Source organism: Spea bombifrons, chromosome 2 (assembly GCF_027358695.1).
Source record: "Spea bombifrons isolate aSpeBom1 chromosome 2, aSpeBom1.2.pri, whole genome shotgun sequence".
NCBI lineage: Eukaryota > Metazoa > Chordata > Amphibia > Anura > Pelobatidae > Spea > Spea bombifrons.
Genome location: NC_071088.1, coordinates 99,592,525 through 99,617,922, shown reverse-complemented (window position 1 = coordinate 99,617,922; position 25,398 = coordinate 99,592,525). Strand labels below are relative to the sequence as shown.

Sequence of the window (25,398 nt, the reverse complement as noted above, 5' to 3'; positions counted from 1 at the left end):
TTGCTATATAATTATTCTAACACCATGATTCTTTGTATATCTACAACCCACCAACCTACAGGTTTAGGCACAGTGGTAAATAAAATCATAAAATCAAACAGGAACAGAATTGATTATTTTGTTTTTTAGAGTTGTTTTGTGGAATTAATCTGAATTAATCACAGATGAGAATACATGAAGGCAATTTAATCAAAACTATAGATTTTCATGTTCAATGCTTAATTCCCATACTTACATTGCCCTTTTTTGTGTCACTTTTTAACTCTTTTTTTGGCTCTTTTATAAATTTGATGAAGTAAAGATTGTGAAAATAGTGGTAACATGATTAAAAAACAGATTTGGGGGTTGGTGCTTAGCAAAATCTTCAAAGAAAATGCTTGAATCTTGTAAGCAAGTGAAAAGTTGGACAAGGTAAGTTATCTATCATGTAATTACATACGTAAATTGAGCATGCTTGCATTGTGCAGGGCTTCCATACGAAAAAAAACCCCCAAACAAATTAAAAACACTTACCTGACACGGAATTTGCGGCCGTGGTTCAAAATCTTCTTTCTTCCTCCATGATCTGAAATTTCTTGCTACGGATTGGCTTCTTAAGCTGTCAAGCAGTGCTAGTAAAGTACTGCCATTGACACAAATTGGAGCATTGCTCAGCAACCAATCGGTGGCAGGAAAATGCTCCCTTTAAATCAATGGCAAAACATTACACATTCGCACTGGGGTTTAAACATACCCTTGTAAGCAGCGTTCAGAGCCAGATCTGCCTAGAGGTGAGTACATCATGTGCATTCGGCCGAATGCATCTCCCGCAGGATATTTAGATTGGCAAAGAGGCATTTGCCCAGTGTGGCACATGACCGGTCAGGGCCTGCATTAAAGGAAGAAATTAATGTAAGGGCAGTGGAAAAAAGTACAGTTGAATGTACTATTATTAAGAATTTATATAGTAATGTCAGGATTTACAATTCCTCTTTAAAGGGAAAAGAGAGCCAACACTTACTGTGAGAGCGATGAAAAAAAGAAAAAGGCATTTTTTTTAAGACCAAGTACCAGTCACACAGTTGCAACGTCTTGTCCCGCGTTCCCCCCAGAATTATACCAGCATGCTTTATGGTAAGTTCTCTTTTTTGGATAGCATGGACTGCATGAAAATGCGTCATGCATGACATTATTTTAGCGCAGTCCTGCTTTATAGATTTCTGAGAAATCCTGGTTAAAGGGAAAACCACGGAAATGTATTAAAATAGCTTTTTTTTGCCAAAAAAAACTATGTACCAATTCAAGACAATTTTTTTCCTTTGTGAAATGAACTATATATAACAATGGATATGAAGAAAACGCATACTCAGGAGCATGATCTTTCCGAGCTAACAATTATTTAATTTTACCCTCAGCATCCTACACATTAGGACATATTAATATAATTATTATTAGTAGTAGTAGTTACAAGAGGGAATCTATATATCTTTCATAACAGAGTAATAGATAAGTACATTGCTACTGGGGACAAGAGAATAGCTGGCCTTTTGCAAAGTTAAATTAATGGCATCTCTAGGGGAGAGAAGTGACAGTTTCAAAAGCCAAATTCACTGTTGTCATTTCCCCTTTGCCTTACAATGGTTTGTTCTATTGATTAATTTCTCTATATTATTCATTTTGCGCAGAAGAAGCTGATGTTTAGACATGCTGGCAGTCGCTATCACACATGACATACAGTAATCCAGTCCAGGTTTCAGGAGAGTGCTCGTCTCTCCACAGATGCGATACGAGGGACGGCTCGTTTCATTCCCTTTTACCCGTTTCACCTTGGTGCCGGTCTCCGGGTTTTTGCATTCTCCGGTATCTCTAGATGGCCAGGCAGCTGGTATCGAGTAGAAGTTCCTCGTACTGTACACGGTAACGAGAGACGGGCTGCCATCACTAGACCGACGCGGAATAGACTGTCCCCGGATTTAACACAAACACAGAGTTTATTACAGCTCTGCCTCCTCACGCGCACTTTCGCACCTTGACCTGCAGGCAGTGCTCTCCGCAGCATCTATCTGCCCTCCGCCGCCGTGTTCTCCGGGGGCAGACGGGGCATGTGGGCTTTAACTGTCAAACGGTGAAAAGTTTCATTTCGCTGCAGGTTTGGAGTCATCGAACACGAGGGCTCCCCGTTCTGAGCTGGATTTTCATTTGATTGTATTTGATGGGATCTCATTTCTGTGATCATTGCCGTGGAAGCTAGGATCGTTGAGGATTTGGGGATCTGTCTGGGTTATTTGCGTGCAGCCGGCATGTTGTGGATGGAAGCTATAGTGTTTTGGATTACTGTGCCGGTGATACTTTGTGCCGGGGCTGATGTGAAAGCTCGCAGCTGCAGTGAAGTCAGGAAGGCGTACAGCTCCAAGGGATTCAGCCTGGTCAATGTCCCCTATCAGGAGATCGCAGGTAGGCTAAAGCTGTCAATACACAGGGTGATCAATCACAGCACTGGATATTTCCATCTACTCTGCACTTTCGTTTGAAATGCATTCTAATAATTTCACTTGTGTCTTTCACTGCAATAATTAGTGTGCTTGAATGACTATGCAGTGTGAAGTGGTATCTGTGCGCAGTATTCTACAGATACTCTTGCGATTTAATAAAAGAGGTGTTTTTTTATATGAAATCCACGTGTGTGCACTAATACCTTACGGAAAGTGACTTGGTTGTGTTTTGTATCAATCCCACCAAATCAAAGAGTCCATCACCATGCTCAAGGAAGAATGGAGATGCTTTTTAGAATGACCCTTATTATTGAAGTGATGTGTAATCTAAAACCCTCTCTGTGCCTATAATCCTCAGTACTCAGGTGTGTCCTCTGTTATACATCAACAATCAAGTCAAAACAATCACACAAGTATCTTTCATAGCATCAGCAAACAAAACAATAAAGGCAAAGTAAAAATCCCTTGAAACAAACCAATGAAACAAACCCTATCCCCTACAGATTTTGTCTGGGCTTTGAATGAGGAGCAGTTTCCTAAATAAGCATTCATGGACATTATCTGCACTAAGTGACAATAGACTACTCAAGTGGCTCTGATGTCCTCACACAGAGTCATCTCCTGTCAGTTACACCTTGTTATACCACAATCTGATAAGGTTCTGGACACGGTTAAATGAATTGGGATGGATTTCAAGCAGAGAATCCTTTACGCGTTTCTAAACCTATATATGGTTTCCCATTTACTGCAAATATCTTCAGACTGAGCATGCAACTAGCCAACAAAGACTGTCTACATGCCTAGACTCTTAATTCACTGATCTGGTGACTGTCTTTATTCTCCAATAACTTTTTCTTAATAGCGTAGATATATATACGTTATATAAACACATACAATACTTCTTCATTGCAGTCTCCTTAATATCACATACAGGATATAACAGAGTGAGTTTTTTTGCTGATTATAGGGCACCTGACATGAAAACAATTGCCGTAAATTCTACATTATTTACATCTCAAGAGTTGCTTAATTTGGATTTTTACTATTAAATACATTTTGAGGTTTCCTTTTCTTTCTAAAATCTTTCCAACTAAGGATTGCAATATTTATTTTGATTATTATGCATAAAAACCCGAACTGTTAATGCTTCAGGAGTATTATTGATATATAAATGGGGAAGAACTTATTGATTTGAAATATTCCAAAAATAACAAAAAATTTTGTTTTAGTAATGTGTAACAATGTAAATAGGCTTACAGTTTTGTTCACACATTCAGTCACTTAACTTAACTTTGTATATTATTTTATTTATCATTTTTATTTCATATACCACTTTATAAAATGCGCACTGCCATACATGATGATATAATGCGTAAGCAAATACTTGATTTGATATTTCTGCTCATTTACTATTACCCATAAATATCATGCTCAATGAGATGTGCTTTGCTATAACTGTTCACGCTGTGTATTTACTTTTAATCACATGTAATTATTTTGTAAAAGCAGATCTCATCCCTTGGTTAACCTGACTCACTCTGGAGATAACTTATAATTTATAATGTATGGCAATATTTAGTACACCTGGTAAAATGATTTAAGAGGTTTAACTCCCATTTATGCCCATTCACACCCTTTATAAATGAAAAGAACCAATATTAAGGAAATCTTTGGTAGTTATTCAAATGTTAAAGTAAAATGTGTAACAGTGGCCTGCATACTTTAGCTTTATTTCACATGACAGTTTAATTATAAATTGTTTTATATAAAATCATCCGTTATTTAACTTTGACACACTATATTTAGTTAAAGAGCCAATATAGGATCATTTATTATTTTAATACAAATGCTAATATTACCCAGCTTGCACTTAGTTGCTGAATATTATCAAGGCCAACATGGTTTATATGTTAACAACATGTTTCAATGCCAGTTTAGTGAAAGGTCATGACAATTCAGGGCTCTAATGCATGGAGTTCGTATGATAACCACAGGGAAATTATCTCTAAATATTTCTGGGCATTTGGAAAAATATTATGGATAAAATTTAGATTATTTAGTTTAGATTATTTATTTTTTTGGCATTTGATGTACTGAGAAGGAAATGACCTACAGCATGATATGCCAAGGTTTCTCTCATCCATTTGCTGCATGCAGTGCCAGTGCACACATCTTAATTGTTCTACCACAATAGCCAAATATGTCTTAATATTGAAAAAACATTGTAGCTTCCCTAAACTGGAGGCTAACATGTGCCCAGTGCAAATGATGAGCATGGCAACTTTCCTCTCCACCAATGAAACAGGATGATAGTTTCATCATATATGAAAAGCATACAAGATTTAATTTTATTGTCACTACTGCATAGGTTAGAGAGTAACGTTGGCACCCATACTTCCAGATAAACATTTTGTGGTCACTTACATATTGTACAAATGCTGTACATTTTGACAGTGGCATTCATTTTTTAATACGTAAAGAATACTAGTTAATTTTAAGAGCTCCTTTTTATAAATAATATTGCTGTATAAGAATTGACTTAGTTCATATGTGCCTTTTCATGATTTAGTTCATTTTAGTGAATACGAAGGTTGTGACATTTATCAGTGCTTGAACAACCAATTAAAAATATCCGTTATGGTTTGACAATGTTTCAAAGTTTTCAGAACCTGGGGATATCATTCTCATTCCCTGAAGAGTTGTGTGCAAAATATCTAGATTTAGTTTATACAGTCATTTCAAGATACATTTACATAACTGTTTCTGTTCAATAAAAACAATTGAAGTCCCTGCATACTCTTTCCGTATTCTGATGCTTTCCCCCATGTAGAAGACTTGTGTGCCAAAGACAATGAGGAAATGTGACAAGATATAGCATTGAAGCTCTCACAGAAAGCACAACAGAACAATTACATATTTATTTTTTTGTTGACTGAAGTGAAAAGAAATCAAATATATAATAGTTGTATAAAATAGTATAATATAATTGGGTAGGAGAGGTAAGATTTAGTATATTCTGCAATCTGAGTGCAGGAATAAGACAAGAAAAGGTCTACGTTTAGAAACAGAAGTAGGAAATAAATAAATAGAGTTGGAACATCTCCAAACTATTTTTTTTCTTTAATATATTGAGTAGTTAACAACTCATAATCTATAGTTTGTGTAATTAATCAACACTTAGGAAATACAACAGAGAAACAGAGAAAATTCTTTGTTTTTTTTTAACCTTTAAACTCTTATATCTATCATTAAGGATGTAAGTAGAAACCACAGGGTCCCGGTGAGATCTTGGTTCCTCTCTCCTCTCCCCATGTCCTATCCTTGCTTAAAGGAGACGAGTCTGAGGATCTCAGCCCCTCACTCCATCCCTTGTGTTCCTTGCCTTGTTCCCTGTCCTTAGGGATGTTTTTGGTAAAAAAGCTACTGACCGTCTTCCACCTTGGCGAGCATGTGATTGTCCTATTAATCTCTTTCTTGGCTTTTCCATCGCTTTTGGGAGAATCTACTCTCTCCCTGATTCAGAACTCAAACACCTAAAGACTTACATTGACAAACTGGGTAACAAGAGCATAGGTAACCCACAAAGGCTGAGTAAGGTCAGGAGGCCAACAACAGAGGTAAAACAGCAGAGTAGACAAAGTGGATAATCCAAAATAACAGGCCAAGGTTGTATAAACAACGGGAAGCCAAAACAAAAAGGGCAGGGTAGCAGCCCAGCACACAGGTAACAGGAATAAGAAGGTAGGGGCAGGTATGAAAGGTAACAGGTATGGGCAGAAAAAAACTACTGAGTTATACTGGAAAGGCACACAATACAGCTGAGCACCTGTCTACAGATGTTCAGCATTTATATAGGGTGGAATAGCCTCTGAGCGTGCTCTGCTTGCACCAAGACCGCATGACATGATAAAGCTGAGGGCAAAGCATCACTGCCCAGTAAGAAGAGGGCCTAGAAGGCTTGGCCCGAAGCCTCCCTCCAACGCAGCTGGGTAGAGCGACGCGGTGTGTATTCCATGGTTAGTAGCTTCACATTTCTGTTACAGTGCTTTCTCAAGAGGTGTATATTTTAAAATTGTAAACATGCTGTCAAAGAGCTTTTTCCCAGTTATCATGTGCCCTGAAATATAACTGCATATATTTAATTCATGGTAACCCAATGGGGGTTATGTAATTCCTTAAAACACCGCTTGTAACATAATAGCATGTACAGCCTTTATGCATACTGATGCCTTGGAATGTGATGGATGCAGCACTGTCAGAACAAGGTGGTTAATTCAGTCAGCTTTTTTGAGCACCCCCTCCCCAATATTTAAACATAGCAAACTTAATGGAAACATTTTCATTCACAGACATAAACTACAGTGATTATTATTGCTATAGATGCCACCTGGATTTGCTATCCTTGCTCTGGTTAGATTACAGTAATTACTAGCTCCTCTTCTATCCCAATTTCCCTTCCAATGATAGTCTCTGATGAAAGTTATCCAAGACTACAGCTGATTGTTGTTGCATACATAGTATATTTAACTTTTTTCTGTAAGTATAATTATTCACGTAATTGTGAGAAAGATCCTTGTCATTCTAGTATGTTATGAAAGCTAGATATCCATAGAAATGCAATCATAAAAGTATACTCTGCTGTCTTTTGAGTGGTTGACAGTAGACATAAATCACAAAATCAGCCTGTTTCTTTTGGTTCGGACACTCAGTTGGTTTCTATGATGCTACGGTTACTTTTCAAACAAAGCATCAGAATATTTTTTTTCTGCTTAACCCAAATTGTCTTTCAAGCATATACAAGTAAATTGATTAGAGTATCTTAACTATATCAGTAAGAAATATGGTTAACTTTACTAATCTCCTAAACTATAGACATATGTATGTATGGTTAGTAGCTTCACATTTCTGTTACAGTGCTTTCTCAAGAGGTGTATATTTTAAAATTGTAAACATGCTGTCAAAGAGCTTTTTCCCAGTTATCATGTGCCCTGAAATATAACTGCATATATTTAATTCATGGTAACCCAATGGGGGTTATGTAATTCCTTAAAACACCGCTTGTAACATAATAGCATGTACAGCCTTTATGCATACTGATGCCTTGGAATGTGATGGATGCAGCACTGTCAGAACAAGGTGGTTAATTCAGTCAGCTTTTTTGAGCACCCCCTCCCCAATATTTAAACATAGCAAACTTAATGGAAACATTTTCATTCACAGACATAAACTACAGTGATTATTATTGCTATAGATGCCACCTGGATTTGCTATCCTTGCTCTGGTTAGATTACAGTAATTACTAGCTCCTCTTCTATCCCAATTTCCCTTCCAATGATAGTCTCTGATGAAAGTTATCCAAGACTACAGCTGATTGTTGTTGCATACATAGTATATTTAACTTTTTTCTGTAAGTATAATTATTCACGTAATTGTGAGAAAGATCCTTGTCATTCTACTATGTTATGAAAGCTAGATATCCATAGAAATGCAATCATAAAAGTATACTCTGCTGTCTTTTGAGTGGTTGACAGTAGACATAAATCACAAAATCAGCCTGTTTCTTTTGGTTCGGACACTCAGTTGGTTTCTATGATGCTACGGTTACTTTTCAAACAAAGCATCAGAATATTTTTTTTCTGCTTAACCCAAATTGTCTTTCAAGCATATACAAGTAAATTGATTAGAGTATCTTAACTATATCAGTAAGAAATATGGTTAACTTTACTAATCTCCTAAACTATAGACATATGTGTGTATATATATATATATATATATATATATATATATATATATCTTTAGCAAGATACTTAAATAAAACTTAAATAAAACAGTGACTACTAAATTATATTTTAAATACATATAAGACTATTCAGTATCAAAATTAGATATGTTTATTGGAATTAATGTAGAGTCCCTAAAAATCCAGTAGGAGGCTGTATAGTGCTACTATACTATATTACTGTATTGTAGTACAGAGTGTTTTAATATGGTAATTTTAGGTCACATGTGCATGTGAGTCTGGAATAAATATAAAATATGGGGCATAATATTCATTTTGATTACATTAATCCTACCCACCCAGGACACTGCTAGCTTTCTCCATGATAACAAATCTGCCTGTAGGGTAAGTAAGGGCGAGAAGTTGTAATGAAACGGTTATGAAAATTCAGGAGATAGCCATATCCCCAAGTATTTGCGTTTAGGACAACACCAGGCAAAGGGGAAAGACGTCTTTAAAGGGCAAACCTCACCATGGGGTAGATTCACATTAAGAATTTCCGATTTGGAGGCATTCATTTTAAAATTGGTAAGATCACCATAAAGCAAGAATTCCCGAAGGAGGTTAGGGAGTGAGATTTGAGGGCGGGTGATAGCGAACAGACACAGTGTCTTAGGCTGAGTCTTTCCAACCTGAAGACCGTTGATATCCGGATTCATCCTGATGGCCTGTAGAAATGGCTCTAAGGAGAGCACAAAGGAGACAACGGGCATCCTTGTCGAGTTCAGTTCCGGATATGAAAGGGGTCAGAGAGAGAGCCATTGTGTCAAAACTAGAGACGGAGCGTAGCGCAGGATCAGGTGAAAAAAGGCTTTTAATGAACAAAGTAGCTTAAACACACAGTCCCAAAAAAGGGTTAAACAGTACCGCAGTCCGGTAAACAGTTCCAAGGTAAAAGGCTGGCAGCGTAGGTTCACAAACGAAGTCACAGTTCCAAAATAGGGGTCAAAGGCAAATAGAGGGGTGCCCACTTTTGCCCCTCTTATTTATATTATATATTGAACCACTAGCTCTAAGTATTAGGAAAAATCATGAAATAAGAAGATTTGGGCTAAAAGGTAGTGAAGATAAAGTCTTATTATATGCGTATGATTTATGATTTATTATTATTTTTGGAAGATACTGAAAAAATGCTCCCAATAGTGATCGACATGGTCGAGAACTTTGGTAGATTGTCAGGCCTTAAAATGAATTGGGACAAATCAACACTTCTCCCATTGAACCCAGTAAGTATCCCCAAGGTTGATGGGGTTAAGATCTTGGGACAGGGGATCCTTTGGAATATTTGGGGATTAAAATCTCGAGTAAAGTTGACTTTTTCATGAAGCAGAACCTTATCCCACTAGGTATAAAGATACAAAAAAAGGTGGGGATCTGGGCAAAACTCCCATTGTCGTTGGCTGATAGGGTGAGTTTGGTGAAGATGATTGTTCTCCCACAGGTCTTGTTTGTTTTGTCTGCCTCACCACTGTGGATTCCGGATAAATGGTTCAGAGGCTTAGAAGCTACACCGAGCAAACTTTTGTGGGGTAGAGGTAGAGTCCGTATGAAATATGCCAAGCTTACATCACCGTAGGGCGAGGGTGGCTGGGCATTACCCCATTTCAAATTATACTTTTTGGCTACGAAGACCCAGAACCTGAAATTAAATGGGTGTGGAGGGCTAATTCAGTTAGTGGGATCTTGGTCTACATCTTCCAGGTCTGGAAGGAGAATTTGATAATACATCTTTGGTGAAGCTATATAGAAAAGTGTGGCAGGAAATCAAACGTATTTGCAAAATTGAGGGGAGTTTACCCCGTACACGTATATGGTATAATTCAAAATTTAAGGAATTCCACAAAGGTTTAGGAAGCGACTTTTGGATAAAAAAAGGGATTAGTTTTGTTGGACAGTTGTTTACCACTGGTCATATTAAGGATTTTGATGAGCTTAAATTTGAACAAGGGTTGGATAATAGACATAAATTTTGGTATAACCAATTAGTTCACCCATATAATGGCACGGAAGATAAAAAGATTTTTGAGGTTGAGACACATGAGTTGTTTGAACTCTTGCAGAAAAGGGTCACAGGGAAAAAGAAATGGAGATAGGGTTCCGAGGTAAGATTAAAAGGAAATGGGAAGAGGAGATTGGTGATATTGATGAGGCTTCTTGGAACCGTAGCCTAACTAACACTGGGTGTTGCACTGTAAATAAACAATACCAATTTACACAATTTAAGATTATTTATCGGTTATATTACTCTCCGCACCAGTTATGGAAGGTTAACTGTAGAGATAATGCAGATTGCCCCAGATGCGGGGCCCTTAATGCCGGGTTATTGCACTTATGGTGGGAATGTGACACGATTAAAAAGTTTTGGGACGATGTATTTATTTTTGCGAAAAGGAAATTTAGTTGTAATGGTGTAATGGATCCAAAGGTGGCAATCCTAGGAGATGTGGAACAGTTTGGCAGGTTAAATAAACTTTTTAGGAAAAAAATGTTTCTAGGGAGACTATTGATCCTGAGGAAATGGTTTGATAAAGGATCCCCGTATTGTCCCAGTGGTTAAATATGATTGAACAAATTAAAAAATACGAACAATATAGAGGTGGTGAATCAAAAAAGAAAAAGAAGGAGTACCAACTTACTTGGGGTTTATGGTGATTATAATTTTTTTTTTCCCTAGCAGACATTGGGAGGGGGGATATAAATTTGTGAATACTGTTTACTTGTCTATATTTTATTTATTTATTTGAGAAAAGCAATAAAGAATATATTTTTTTAATAAACAGTATTATTAGGGAACATAAAATTCATAAAAACAGTATGCTCATTTGCATTTATCCAAATAAAATATATTCCCATGATCCTTTCGTCTAACAGTTTAATACAAACCCCCCCAAAATAAATAGAAAAAAAAAGTTTGCAAGTTCGACAGAATTAATGTACGCGAGTGCAGACATTTAACTGTTCCAGTGGAGAGACCAGCGAATCATGGGAATATATTTTATTTGAATAATTAATAAATGAAAATGAGCACACTACCACATATGGCTAATATATCTTCAGGCAGAATGCTGCCATCTATTGGTAAGATACATTGGTATCTATTGGTAAGATATACTCATATATCAGCTTTACTGATCATAAATATCAATATTTGGTTATTGAGCTATACCAATTTCAGAAGCTAGTTGAGGAGACACTCTGCAGCTTTGAACCTTAACTTGTTTTTGTTCTGCCTGTATACCTTTAAATTCTATATCACTTTCTCTCCCATGTGGATACTGTAATCTAGCAATGAGCTTTGGGAAATTCATTAGCATTCATTAACTCTTACATAACCATGAATAATTAATAAAGGTGACTGAAAAGACAAATATTCCAAGCACACTGACATGCAGAGTTTCAGGGACTCAGGGGATCTCACTTTACTGGCTACCAAAGCAGGATTTAAAGTGTCTGTAATGGCTAAAACAGAGAAGGAGCGGTTGGTGGATTTTTTTGTAGAAGTGAAATACCTTTTAGAAACATAGAAATATAGAATTTGATGGTAGATATGATCCATTCAACCCTTATAACTTGCCCATTTTCCTGATGTAAACACTCTGACCTTAATGAGACCTTGGTATAGTCAGATTCAGGAAAATAACATGGTTTAATAACTTTTGTGTATGGATGTAATTCACATTATTTAGCATGGGGTAGCTAACCATAGGGAGTCATCTCCAAGCCAGTCTACCTTAGGTCGCCTGGGCTCAGACACGAGAAATAAGAAACACTGTACAATACTCTAATTGGGTACCTTGCCTTGTAACTGATTGTGTCCTAATCCTGCTCAGTAGCCATCCATTGTGGAACTAAGGCACACCTACCCCAATGTTTAGAAAAATAGTGTGCCTATGATAAGCATTAGACTTGTTCATTCAGATTATTCCGAATTGCAAATTTAAGAAATTCAGGTAAATTTGTCAATTTGTGTGAAGCCCCGAAGAAACTAGGCCAGACCACCAGTCGGACCAAAATGAAGCAAAAAGCTCAAAATTTCCATCTGAAATTCATTGGGTCCATATTCACTCACACTCTCACTCTTTCACATGTGTATTCTTGTTCACTCTCTCTCTCTTTCCCTACTTTTTCTGCCGTCCACTTTTGCATCTTCTTTTGCATATTCTTCCGCTTCTTAATATTCTACCTTCTCCCTTCTGTTCTCCATTGTATCTTCAATCTGGTATCTTCTTTCTTCATTTGCATCTCCGCGTACATTACCCGGCAGCGCTTGTGATGATGTTGAGAGTAAGAGTGAATGTGGGCACAAGTTAAAAATGCTTCTGAATTTTCGGGCGAACTGAATTTGCACATATCTAGTAAGCTGCAACTACTTCTGATCATTATGAGAATTAGATTCTGAATGTATATGAAACTAGCAATTTTATAAAGTAGTTTTGGACAATGTAATTTTTATAGCATTATCAATCTATATGTGTTAGTAATTAGCTATAATTTGACTAACCCACTGTGTGTGCCATATTCTGAATTACCGTATTTGCTCGATTATAAGACGACCCCCTAAATCTGAATATTAATTTAGGAAAAAAAAGAAAAAGCCTGAATATAAGACGACCCTATAGGAAAAAAGTTTTACCAGTAAACGTTAATTCATCTAAACTATTTTTTTTTAATAAAAGCTATGATTGAGAAAAATATTTTGGTTTTATTTCCTTCTATTTTCCAACCTGCCCCCCAGTTATGCACATCTGCCCCAGAAATGCCTTATACCCCCTATATGCCACTGTGCCCCATGATATGCCTTTTAACCCTCTAAATGCCACTGTGCCCCATGATATGCCTTTTGACCACCTATGTGCCACTCTGCCTCCAGAAATGCCTTATACCCCTATATGCCACTCTGCCTCCAGAAATGCCGTATACCCCTATATGCCACTCTGGCATTTAGAGGGTTAAAAGGCATATTATGGGGAAGAGTGGCATATAGGGAGGTTTAAGGCATTCAGGAGGCAGAGTGGCGTATAGAGGGTTAAAAAGGCATTTCTGGAGCCAGAGTGGCATTAAGGGGGTTAAAAGGCATTTCACAGAGAACTCTGCCTCCAGAAATGCCTTATGCCCCCCATTCAACACTCCCCCGCCCCCCCAAACTTACCGGTGTTTCTGACTTCCCTGTCATGTAGCTGGGGCAGCGTATAGATCCCACGCACTTACCCTGCAGCCGGAAGGAGGCGTGGCTAGCAGCGGGGGTTGTCTGCGTCCATCGCGCAGACCTTCCCCGACTGTCAGAGATCAGAGTTCCCCGCACCGGTGCGGCACCGGCACTGGTGCGGGGAACTCTGATCTCTGACAGCCGGGGAAGGTCTGCGCGATGGACGCAGATAACCCCCGCTGCTAGCCACACCTCCTTCCTGCTGCAGCGGAAGTTGTCTACGCGAATCGCGTAGACATCTACCCGCTGCCCCAGCTACACTCCGGGGACTCAGAAGTACCGGTAAGTGGGGTGGGGAGGACAGGAGGATCCAGGTCCCCTGCAACTGCGGGGGATCTGGATCTTAGTCATCTCATAGTCAGACCTATTTGAGGTCTGATTATAAGACGACCCCGATTATAAGACGAGGGGTATTTTTCAGAGCATTTGCTCTGAGCAAATACGGTAATAATTTGAATCGTTTTGCTCTCAGCACACACATCATAAATGTCGATTATTCACAGTTTACTAAAGAAATAGACATTGGTTTATGATTGGACATACATTCACTATTTATGCCAGGACCTATAGTTAACAAAGGAAACACAATAATGTCTATTGGGCTTGATTTAATGACCCATCTAAAATCTAGACTTTTGCTAAAATCATACTCTCAAACAGGCCCGGACTGGGACAAAAAATAGGCCCAGGCATTTAAGCCTGAGCAGCCCATTTTTATTTATTTATTTATTGTTAAAGCCCACCCTTCATGTACCATCTTTGCATTTACTCACTCATTCACACAAATCATTAACACATTCATTAATGCAGTCTAACAAATCATTCAAGCAATTCATCCACACATGAAATCATTAATTGTCATACGGATTCAGACAATTCATCCACACATTTATTCATTCATTCTCATACGCATTCACACTACCCCCTCTCCCCATCTTATCTGCCCCTTCTCACTATGTACCCCCTTCCCCACTTGTCAATATGTACCCCCTCTTACTATCTATCGCCTCTCCCCATTTCTCACTATCTAACCCCCCTCTGCCCCTTCTCACTGCACCCCCCTCCCTCACCCTACTTACCTTGTTGCCGGAGCAAGCAGCAACTGCGACCGGGCCCGCGGCAGGGCTGGATTGACTTAGGGGCTGATGGAGCTGCAGCTCCAGGCCCCTACCTTAAAATAGGCCCAGTCAGGACCGGACTGACTGGGCCTATGCGGCCTCTACCGGCCGCATTAACGCAGGGCCCCTTAAGCCCGCCGCAACTGCGACCAGGTCTGCCACTCTAAGGGGCCGGGAAGCCCCCACCAGGGCCGGCCTTAGGGGTCTGCGGCCGCACAGGGCTTAAATTAAAACATCAGGTTTTTTAAAAAACTTTATTTAACATCCTCTATGTTAAATAAAGTTAACAAAAACTTTATTTAACATGGAGGATGTTAAATAAAGTAAAAAAAAAAAAACAACAAAAAAACCCCACAATGTTTTAATTTAAACCCTGTGTGGCCGCACACCCGTAAGGCCAGCCCTGGTGGGTGGCGGACCCGGTCGCAGTTGACTGGGCCTATTTTAAGGTAGGGGCCTGGAGCTGCAGCTCCATCGGCCCCTAAGTCAATCCGGCTCTGCCACGGCCCGGCCCATCGGGCAAATGCCCGGTGTGCCCGATGGCCAGTCCGGGCCTGCTCTCAAATACAAGGACACGTGATTGCTAACTGCCCAAATGTATTTAACATGCATGTCTCCTAATTACAGCCCAGTGTGGTTTGATTTAATGTCTAAACTATTGTGCATTAATATCAAAGGAAAACATAATAATGTTAGTGCATATTACCATATTATAACCACAGTTAAAGCACATTACACAGAAAGGTGACTTAATATCTCTATATATATACCGTACTTGCTGGCGTATAACACGCACCGGCGTATAACACACACCCTCCCCAGGACCGGAAGTGAGGGAGACGTCGCTGCAAATCATGCAGCTCTAGGATTTATCGGCGTATAACACGCAGGTAGGGTTTCAGCTTCGTATTTAGGTTTAAAAAGTGCGTGTTATACGCCGATAAATACGGTATATGATATCTCTTTACCTGTGTGTTAGTTAAGTATATATTATCCGCTGCCAGGTAATGTACGTGGAGATGCAAATGAAGAAAGTGAACTATATAATTAGCCATCCCTATGAAAGTGAAAGTGAAGGTGATATGGTAATCACTAAGCCTATTTAACCCCTAGTGCCATATAGGTTAGTTTAAGAGTAACATTCTGGGTTCTTTTTCAATTATCTGCATATAGCAGTGTCAAAGATTAATACACCACTAGCAAATGCATGTAATTATAACTACTATACTACTATATCTACTGAATACATTCATGGTAGCTTCTGTAAAAATGATTTAATTTCTATTACTTTTAATATTTTGTTTATGTATTGTGTTTTTACTACTAGACATATGTATGTAAATTAGGCATGTGCAAACAGGCTAAAAACAATCCAGACAAAATTTTCGGTTAGTTTTCAGACATTGAATTTAGTTCCATGCCCATTTATTTCAGCCAACAAGTTTTGATTTGGGAACACTCCCACACTCACTCGCTCACACGCTCATTCTCGTTCACTTTCTCTCACACTCTCTAAGTGTTTCCTTACCTTCTCTGTTGACCACTTCTGCATCTTGCTCCGCATCTTCTTCATCTTCTATCTTTAATCTTCAATGCTTAATCTATATTCTTTCTTCCTCGGCATCTCTGTGGACATAATCCTCCAATGGGGGAGAGTTCCCCGCTGTCTCCATTCGGGGACGAACAAAGTTGGGTGAGGGCACACACGCGTGCCCCCAGAAGCAGCTATGTGGGAGGCAGACGAGGAGGGAGCAGAGCAAGCGGCGCGGGACCTGGCACCCCCGGTTAGCAGATACTCAGGTAAGTGGCTTTGTTGGGGTCTCAAACAAGGACGCTGACAGCACTGAAACTAACCTCCACTGAACACCACTTCAGAAAATTCAAATCCAGCGAAAACTTTACTCACTAGAAATTAAAGCTTCGCTCCTACAACTCTGCTCTCTCGCTCACTGAACAACTCTGATTCTATACTCGCATATGCTTCCTTTCTTCTAACCCATGACACCTTTTTTTCTGTCTTCAACTCCATTCTCTGTCCTTCCATACCCACACCACAAACCTCTCTCACTTTCAACAAGAAGCGTTGCGTAAATTGTTGGCGCTATATTAATAAATTATAATAATAAAACAATAATACAAATAATAATGCATTTATTCCTTCCCCCTCTCCCAGTTTTTTCCACGCATGAGATATGTTAAACTGAACACATCCTCTTGCATGCGATGCACTTCCAAAATAATCCTTTTGTGCCGTTTTTTTTTTTTATGTGAAGATGCCAGACATGATCCTCCAGGGCCATAATCCTGCCATTGTTTTAGGATTGCTATATTTAGTATGTAATACAACAATCAACATTAGCAATATGCTTAGTATTATCCTGAAACCTGGCATGTTTTAGGTGTTGAGAACTTGTTTGACATTGGGATTCTAAAATACATTACTTTTACACGCAAAAGGGAAGGCAGAGAAACAGTGTTTTAGTTCTTAGGAAAATATACAAAGTCAAACATACAGTAAATACAAATGGAATGACTGACAGATGAAAAAAACTATTGAAATTGTGCTTCTTAACCATTAGTCCAACTACATACCATTACTAATATGTTTTCAAACCAATTATTGCTAGTTAATTTTCTAAAACAAAAGGTACCATGTTACATCATTTTGGGTTGTTAGTCAGTGCTGTGTAGCCTAAAGTCTATAGCCTGTCCTCTTATGTAGCAATCTGCACTATGATCTCATTCATGTTGGATGGACAATTGTGTGCTCCAACTCAATATCCTCACAGCAACTTTGCTGGCAACTTGACATGACCTTGCCGGTAATTATACCGGTTAATGGCTATGTCTTGTGGGATACCATCAAAATTTAACATGAACAACCCTGATCAAAATTTTCTCATGTAATGCACATACAGTAGTTTGAGAAATGTGATCCTGAAATGGCATTCCTACCACATTTTTCAAAATGATCACTCTACTAACATTTCAAATGATGATAGAACCTGGCCTTTCTTAAAACCTAGTATTTTGCATCTTATAGTAACCTTTAAGTGCTAAAGGCGGGTAATACTGAAAAGAGATTTATTCACTATATGCACAGCTCACAAAATTCTCAGTGCTGTAAAGCATTTGAAAAACAGGTAGGGTGCTGGGTTGTATAGCTATAGTATCATCATTAGTAGCAGAAGGAGTGAGATGTTTATGATACTTTAGAGATCTCTAATCATGCCTCACCCAGTGTACTGTGTACAGATATCAGGAAAGAATTAATGGCACAATATATGTACTTAAGAGGGAAAAGAGATAGGAGATGTGATATAAACATTTATATACTTAAATGAATTAAACAAACTACAGGAGATACATTAAAGAAATGCTTGTCATAATAAAAAAGTTTGTCAGAGGCTTAGATGTAATTTAAGGATGTTTTGCTTCACCGAGAGTTTGGTAAATATGCATAAGACTGTGCTGAATCTAAAACAAGACCATTGACTGATTAAGGATAAGACTTGATATGCCAAATCTTTATATCCGTCATCAAATTCAAAGTTTCTGTGATGGCCCATATACTAACGACTTCAATTTCTCAGTCTTTTTAGCATATTTATATAGATAGTTTGGACCTAGCACAAATGGAGGCCCTTTAGTTCTTCAACAGGGAGGAGCCTTTGCATACACCCTCTCCTCTAATTGGTGGAATAGGGGAGTGGTTGTCCTCATGTTGTCTTTAAAGGCTCTGCATGTTTAACCCCTTCAATCGCAGGGGGTTTTGGTACCTCAAAGCCCAGAGCAATTTTGCCATTTCTGGGGTATGTCGGTTTAGCGATGATTCTCTTTCCCTGTGAATAGTGTACCCATATAAACTATATATTGTTTTTTCAAGGAGAGATAGAGCTTTCGTTTGATACCATAGTTGGATGATTAGCTGAAAATTTAGAATGAGAAATTTAGTAAAAACTAGCGAAGATTAGAAAAATAAACTAATTTTTTTTTACATTTTCCCTCTGAATCCTCACAAAATTAGGTAAAGTGATGGAAAATCCCCTCCAAGTTTATTAATTCAGATGGCCTGGTTTCAGAAATACCTAATTTATATAGATTTCCAGACTTTCCCAGCACCAGGGAGCACCTATAAGGTGTACAATTTTGTATAATTTTTATGCCTATGGCTTAACGGGTTTGGGGGTTGTAAACGGGGGCAGAAGGGTTATACTGGTGTTAGAATATTCTTTGTCTTGAATATCTAAGCTTCTCCAGTGATCAAACAGCAATCAAGACCACAGCTTCAAAGTCTATTAATTAGGTTTATTCGATGACAAATTATCAATTCATACAGTACCAATGCTGGAACAAAGTATTAAAATGATTTCTTACATTCTCCTGGCTGGCTCGCCAATTTGTTAGAATATTCTTTGTCTTGAATATCTAAGCTTCTCCAGTGATCAAACAGCAATCAAGACCACAGCTTCAAAGTCTATTAATTAGGTTTATTCGATGACAAATTATCAATTCATACAATACCAATGCTGGAACAAATGTTGATAAAAGGTACTGTAGGCTAAGTATCTTGGTGAGATGAAGATGAGAGCGTGGAAAGAGCGTAGAAAGAGCGTAGAAAGAGACCTTGTCTTTGTAGTCATGCCAATTTATACCCCTTTACATTTGGTTAGGGTATACGTAAAGGAATCCTATTGGAACAGTCATATGATACACCAGCATTCCAAGACCCTCTAAGCTACGTCACTTAATTGATACCATATGTTCCCAGCACTCGAGTTGCATCCAGGCCTAAAATGTGAAGAACAAAATAAAAGTATTAAAATGATTTCTTACAACTGGCTAGATGTTATGCTAGGGCAATGAGAAGTAAGGTTTTTTAATAATTTTTTAATTATCTTTTTTAATATATATTTTTTGAATTTTTTTTTAATTTTAATTTTTTTACATTTTTTTTTATTTTTTATATATTATTTTTACACAGAAATGGTTAGAGGTCCTCCTAGGGACCTCCTGAACATGCCAGTGATGTCACAATGACATCACAGCTCACATTATAATTTTTTTTTGTATTATTTATATTATTATTTTAATGATTTATTTAATATTATTTTTAAATGAATTAACTTTTTTTTTTTCAGCTTTTCCATTTCAGGACGGGAGGGGGAGTGAGAGAGATGGTTTCTCACTCCCCTCCCCGCGATCCCCCTGCACCGATCACACTGTGATCTCTATGCAGGTCCTCACAAACCTGCATAGAGATTGCAGCGTCTCTCAGCAGTGACGCAACCTGGAAGGGAATGCCCGATCGCGCGTTTGCAACTGCGCGATCGGGCACTTTCAACTGTAACAGCTTACCGGCTTTCATGCCGGAAGCTGTTACGGGAGATCAGGCAGCAGAAAGCCGGCGATGCCGGCTTCTGCTGCCAGGGGGGAGTCCAGGCTGTCAAACGACAGCCTGGTCTCCCGTGCAGCGGCAGGGATGTGTCACTGACGCTGCACGAAGGGCTGGACGTACCGGGACGTCCATAGGGGTTTCTTTGTGGGCGTTTTTTGGACGTCCCAGTACGTCTATAGGGGAACGAAGGGGTTAAAGAACCCCATGAGGCCAGAAAAATGCAGATTTACTTATGGAGAAAAAGAAGAGTGAATAAGTGCAAGTGACAGCCAATGTAATTTGCCAATGTAATCAAAAAAGCACTCAAAATTTCATCCGGGCCGAAGAGTCCTTTGTCCATAAAAAATAATTCACCAAAAATGAAAAATGTGTTTTTGGTCCATGTGCACAATTCTTGTATGTAGCCTTTGATCAATCATTCAAGAGTACTTCTGAATTGTGAGGTATACATTGAACAGTAGTGAAGCTTTAAATGTTGCTTTACCTCCTGAAACAAGTTACTGAAATATAATGTCAGGTGGATGTGAACGATAGATCTCTCATGTGGGACTCATGTAAGATGTTGGGCCAGTTTTGATATGTCTCCTGTTAAGCCAACTTGGGAGAAAGTACTGCTTTCAGAGATATTTTATATCTCTATCCAGCCAAACCCTTCATGAACTCTCTTAAGGTTACACACCAGGGCAATACATTGCTGTGCCAGGTGTTGTGTGGCAGAAAGGTGGAAGACTTCTCCTAAGCGCCAATATATTATTCGGAAGGCCATTAAGGTTTCCTCAAGGTTTGGTACACCTAGGTGGAATGGACATTTATTGTGATCTGGAGACCATGGGCAGGGGAATGTGGATTCCAGCATTAAGGAGATGAGGCATGTCAGGGGTCATACTATGTTTGTATAGTTTGTATATATAAAAGTGAGTTATTCATACTTTTACCGGGGGTATATTATTCAATTCTTTGTTGCTACTTTTTCTTTAAGAATGTTAATACTTTTTCAATAAGGCTATTTCTCCATTATATAAATCACATTATCTTAGGGGTGGGGCACTGTAAACAGTTTATATGTATATTTGTGTGTTCTACTTACTTTCCTTCTATGCCTGGAAAAGTCTGGAGAGTACGAGGATGTGTTTTATAACATTTGTTATAGTAGTTGATGCCTTGAAGGATATGATCTTGGGTTTTTATGCAGGACATAGAGGGACCCTATGCTGGTGATCTCCTTCAAAGTTCAAGCTAATTTTTCTTATACTGTGAAAAATGTATAGGCCCTTTTTAAAACATGTTACTTTTGTTATTATGTTTTATTTCTTCCTGTTTTTATGTCTAATGGAACAAGCTTTAATATGGTTTTCTCAAAATAAACACGTCATCATTTTCTGCCATGTTGCCAAAAACAAAAAAGGGAAACACCACCAGGTATCTTTTGATTTAAATAAAAGTGAGATGATGTTGGCATCTGTATATGTGTTACAGGACATAAATGAAAAGTAAAGAAATCTCCAGACATTTTTCCTGGTAATTCATGTTCTAAATAAATTGAATTCATTTTATATTAGTTGTTATTGAAATGTATACGTATTCGTTATTTAAAAATAATGTTGCTACATTTGTGGTACAGAAGCATTTTTGTTTCTATTATCACTGTTATGAAAACAAATGTTATCAGCCTGTCAGACAGAATATATGCAATTGTTGATGCAACTGTCTATTTGGTTTAACTTTCTCATAAATTTGTAGTAGTTTATTGTTTCAGTTTTATGCCTTATTAGATATACACATAGAACTTTGAACCATACAATTTGAAGGCAGATAAGAACCATTCGGCCCATCTAGTCTGCAAACCACTTCATTTTCGATAATTTTTATAGCTCTCCTCTGAACTCTCTCCAGTATGTCAATACCCTTCTAGAGATGGGGTCTCCTGAACCATACGCAATACTGTAGGTGAGGCCTGCCAAGAGATCTGTAAAGTGGCAGAACCACCTTCCTATTCCTGTCCTAAACCCTCTCCCTAAGCAACTCAGCACCCTGCTTGCTTTTTCCTTTTTTTTTCCTTTTTTTTTTTATTACATTGTCTGCTTACCTTCAAGTCATCAAAAAAAAGTTACTCCGCTTTTCTACTGAATAATTAGTAACAGTCAACAACAGTACAGTGTCAATAACAATACAGTGCCCCCAATAATATATTCTGCCTTGGGATTTTTATGTCCCAGGTGCATTATTTCATATTTATCAACATTAAACTGCAGCTGCCACAGTCTCTACCATTCTTGTCATTTACTTAAGTCATTTGCCAATTGATTTGTTCCATTCAGAATGTGGACCTTTGTATCATCTGCAAAAAGACATGCCAAACATTTAAGAGCTTTAAGCTACACTTCATTCAATTTGTTCATTCTTGCAACCTTCAGTGAAAAATGACAAAGTATTAAGTTCAAAGTCATTTCAAGGTATTATTATAGTTCATGATTTTCGAATGGAATAATTACCATATTGTGTAGACAGTCCTAATGCTAACACTCACCAACGTAAAATGGGCATGCAACATAATTTAAAACTTAGGTTCTCTTCTGAAACTTTAAAAGTTAGTACACCCCCCCCCGCAATAATACAAAAAATATATAGAGACTTCATAATACCCAATCCCGTTCCTCTGCACAATGTAGCGGGGGTAATCAATTTATTTTTATAAAAGTAACCAATGGGAGGCACAGACCCTCATACCTCACAATACTTAAAAATGTTTTTTTTTTAATCGCTCTTGCGCAACTCACCAATACAAGCAATTGCACTTTACAATGTCACGCTTGCGTCGCCACTGAAAACACGCTTCATTTTTGTCAGCGGTCATGCATATTAAAAGTAACACACACATTAATATAACCAAACAAATTTATTCTAAAAACAAATAAATTAAAAAAATATTTAAATTGATCTAATACAACAACAATGATGTTAAGCCTGACACTACAATAGCACTCCTACCAGGAAGTTGTCATTCACACTAAGAGTGATGGTACCCACCATGGAACTGTCTTAAACCTGACTCAAGAACAGTATTTCAAGCACCAAAACTCAAATAAATGAATAAATAAATAGAGTTAATAAAGAAAGTGCTGCAGCCCCAGTAAATCAATTAAATGAACAATAGTTGTAAAGCTTCTCCAATCCACCCTGCGGCAGTACATTTTCTACACTATTTGACACTTGTAGTTGGTAGATAACTGATAGTCTGTGCCTGCAAATGACAATGGCATCAGCACACACATATATTTGCTTGTCCCTTCCACTTGTAAATGCTGAATGACCAGAGTAAAAGGAAAAGTAAGGAAAAAACTCCATGTACCCATCAATAACAGCCATAACCATCAGTGAGAACATCCCACTGATTTTTTTGGGCTACTTCTATGAATCTTTTATGTGTACCCTGCTACACACAATCCCTTCACATTTCCCTCATCAAAGAGGTAAAACATAATAGTGCCAAAACGTGGCAAATAATGTGGTTGAACTTTCAACTGCTGCACGTGGATGCATTGCCACCAAATATTTATAACCAACACCACAGACAGACATAATGTGATGGATATTAAAAAAAATTAAAAATATGACTTAGTATTTTCCGTTTATTTTAATAATTTCTGTTACAATTATGACATTTAAATTAATGTTGATGTCACTTCTTCCATCTCAGTTTTACATGGTTTTTAATTTTCACCAACTTTCTAAGCACATGATTCACCATGGAAAGTTCATACCCTTTCAATGATTTTCAGGATGCAATGTTAAGGTACAGTCAGTGTAATCACATCAATACCAAGATGGGGCTCTCAGAATGACCTTTAATGACTATGCTTTGTCTAGACATTGGTTAGAGCCAAAATAAGACATAATATTAAACATTTTCTTAAAATGATTTTGCTTCTTTAATAGCTGTTTTTTATGTCAATTATATTAATAAAACCTAAGTATTGTATAGGATATGTAAGTATAATAGTTTGTAGCCATCGATTTCTCAATTAGGCATCTCATTTGTTATGTTTGAATTTCTTTATCTTCAGTGGTTTATCTCATTGCTAACTAGTGTATTGGTGATTGTCAAAGTCTGTTAAAGTAATATTAGTTTAAAAAGGGGGATTTCATGTAACTGTGGTCTGGTTAGTATAGTGGTCATGGAAAAAAATGAAATATGTACAGTGTATCTTGTTAAAGGTGATGTCTCACTTTGCAGAATGTGACAGAAAGCAACATTGGGCCACATTACTAGTTTTAGATCAGAACATCTAAAAGTAAACACAAAAGCAGACAATGGTACATTGCTGAAATCTGGAAACAGCTTTTTTTTATGTGATTAAACCTCCAGTGGAAATACTGAAAACAGATTTCTTATCTTGTCTGCTTCGTAAGCCATTACATACATGATGTCCATTTTAGCACCATTGTGTGGTATAGAACTGTCAGGAACCAAAAAAACTGATGATAATGCAGTTTAGTCACACGTTTAATGATAATAAAAAATACAAAGTAATAAACAGTAGCAGAATCCAAGGACTTGGTGAAAATACACAGCCGGGGGTCAGAAGCCAAATCGGGGACTCAGGAAAGCCAAAGTCAGGATACTGGAGAACAGCGAAGTCAAAAGCCAAACGAGGATCAGGAACCAGAGTGGGAAGTCACCCAGGCCAGGGTCATACAAAGGAGTACAAGAAGAACAACATGAAAACATTTGGAAATCAGAGACCACACAAGGGTAGAGAGTAACTGAGCCTCTGCGGCTAAATGGCCAGTGCACAACAGGAAAGTGGCTAGCTGATTAGCAAGTAACCAGGGAAATGGAGGAATGAAAGGCTGCTAGTTAGTATCACCTGAGGTGTTCCTGTTTGCTGAACAGAAGCAAGTAGTGGAGCCGGGGAAGGATGAGAACCCTGACAAGAACTTAATGATGTATTATAGGAGCACATACCTACTAATCTAGGTCTGTTCTATCACATCCCAGAAATTAAGCCTGCACCCCATAATACTTTAGTTAGCCAATAAATGCATCATCTTTACCAGATTTGGTGTTTCTCTTTCTATGGTACAACTCTTTATCAAAATGGTATCTTTTGTCAGAATCAGCATTTGAAACCTTTGTAATATTTCTGCTCAACTTTCTCAAATCACTCTAAAGGCTACACTTTAAGTGAGTTTCACAAAATGCATTATAAAAAATATTTCTGTTTTAACTTTATTACAACTTTTCCAAGTTATAATGAGCAGGAATAGATTTCGCATGAGCCCTTTCCTAACTTTTATGTTCAAGTGCACTAGATATTTAAGAGAAAAAAAATTGTGACTTGAATTTTCTATCCCCCTGCTGTTTTGAAAATGTCTTTTAAATCTCTCTTTTTCAGTGAAGTTGTAAATGAAAGTGTTTTAACAAG

The 25,398-nt window shown here is 37.9% G+C and overlaps 1 protein-coding gene across 1 annotated transcript in view; it reads left to right on the top strand.

Annotated features, from left to right (window-relative positions):
* Positions 1-1,929: 1,929 nt before the first annotated feature.
* The window catches only part of GPC6 (glypican 6), a 245,333-nt gene continuing 221,864 nt past the window's right edge, over positions 1,930-25,398 (top strand). Inside the window, exon 1 of the mRNA XM_053455371.1 lies at positions 1,930-2,433. Coding sequence (XP_053311346.1) covers positions 2,280-2,433 — 154 coding nt within the window. The 5' untranslated portion in view covers positions 1,930-2,279. The remainder of the gene's footprint in view (positions 2,434-25,398) is intronic.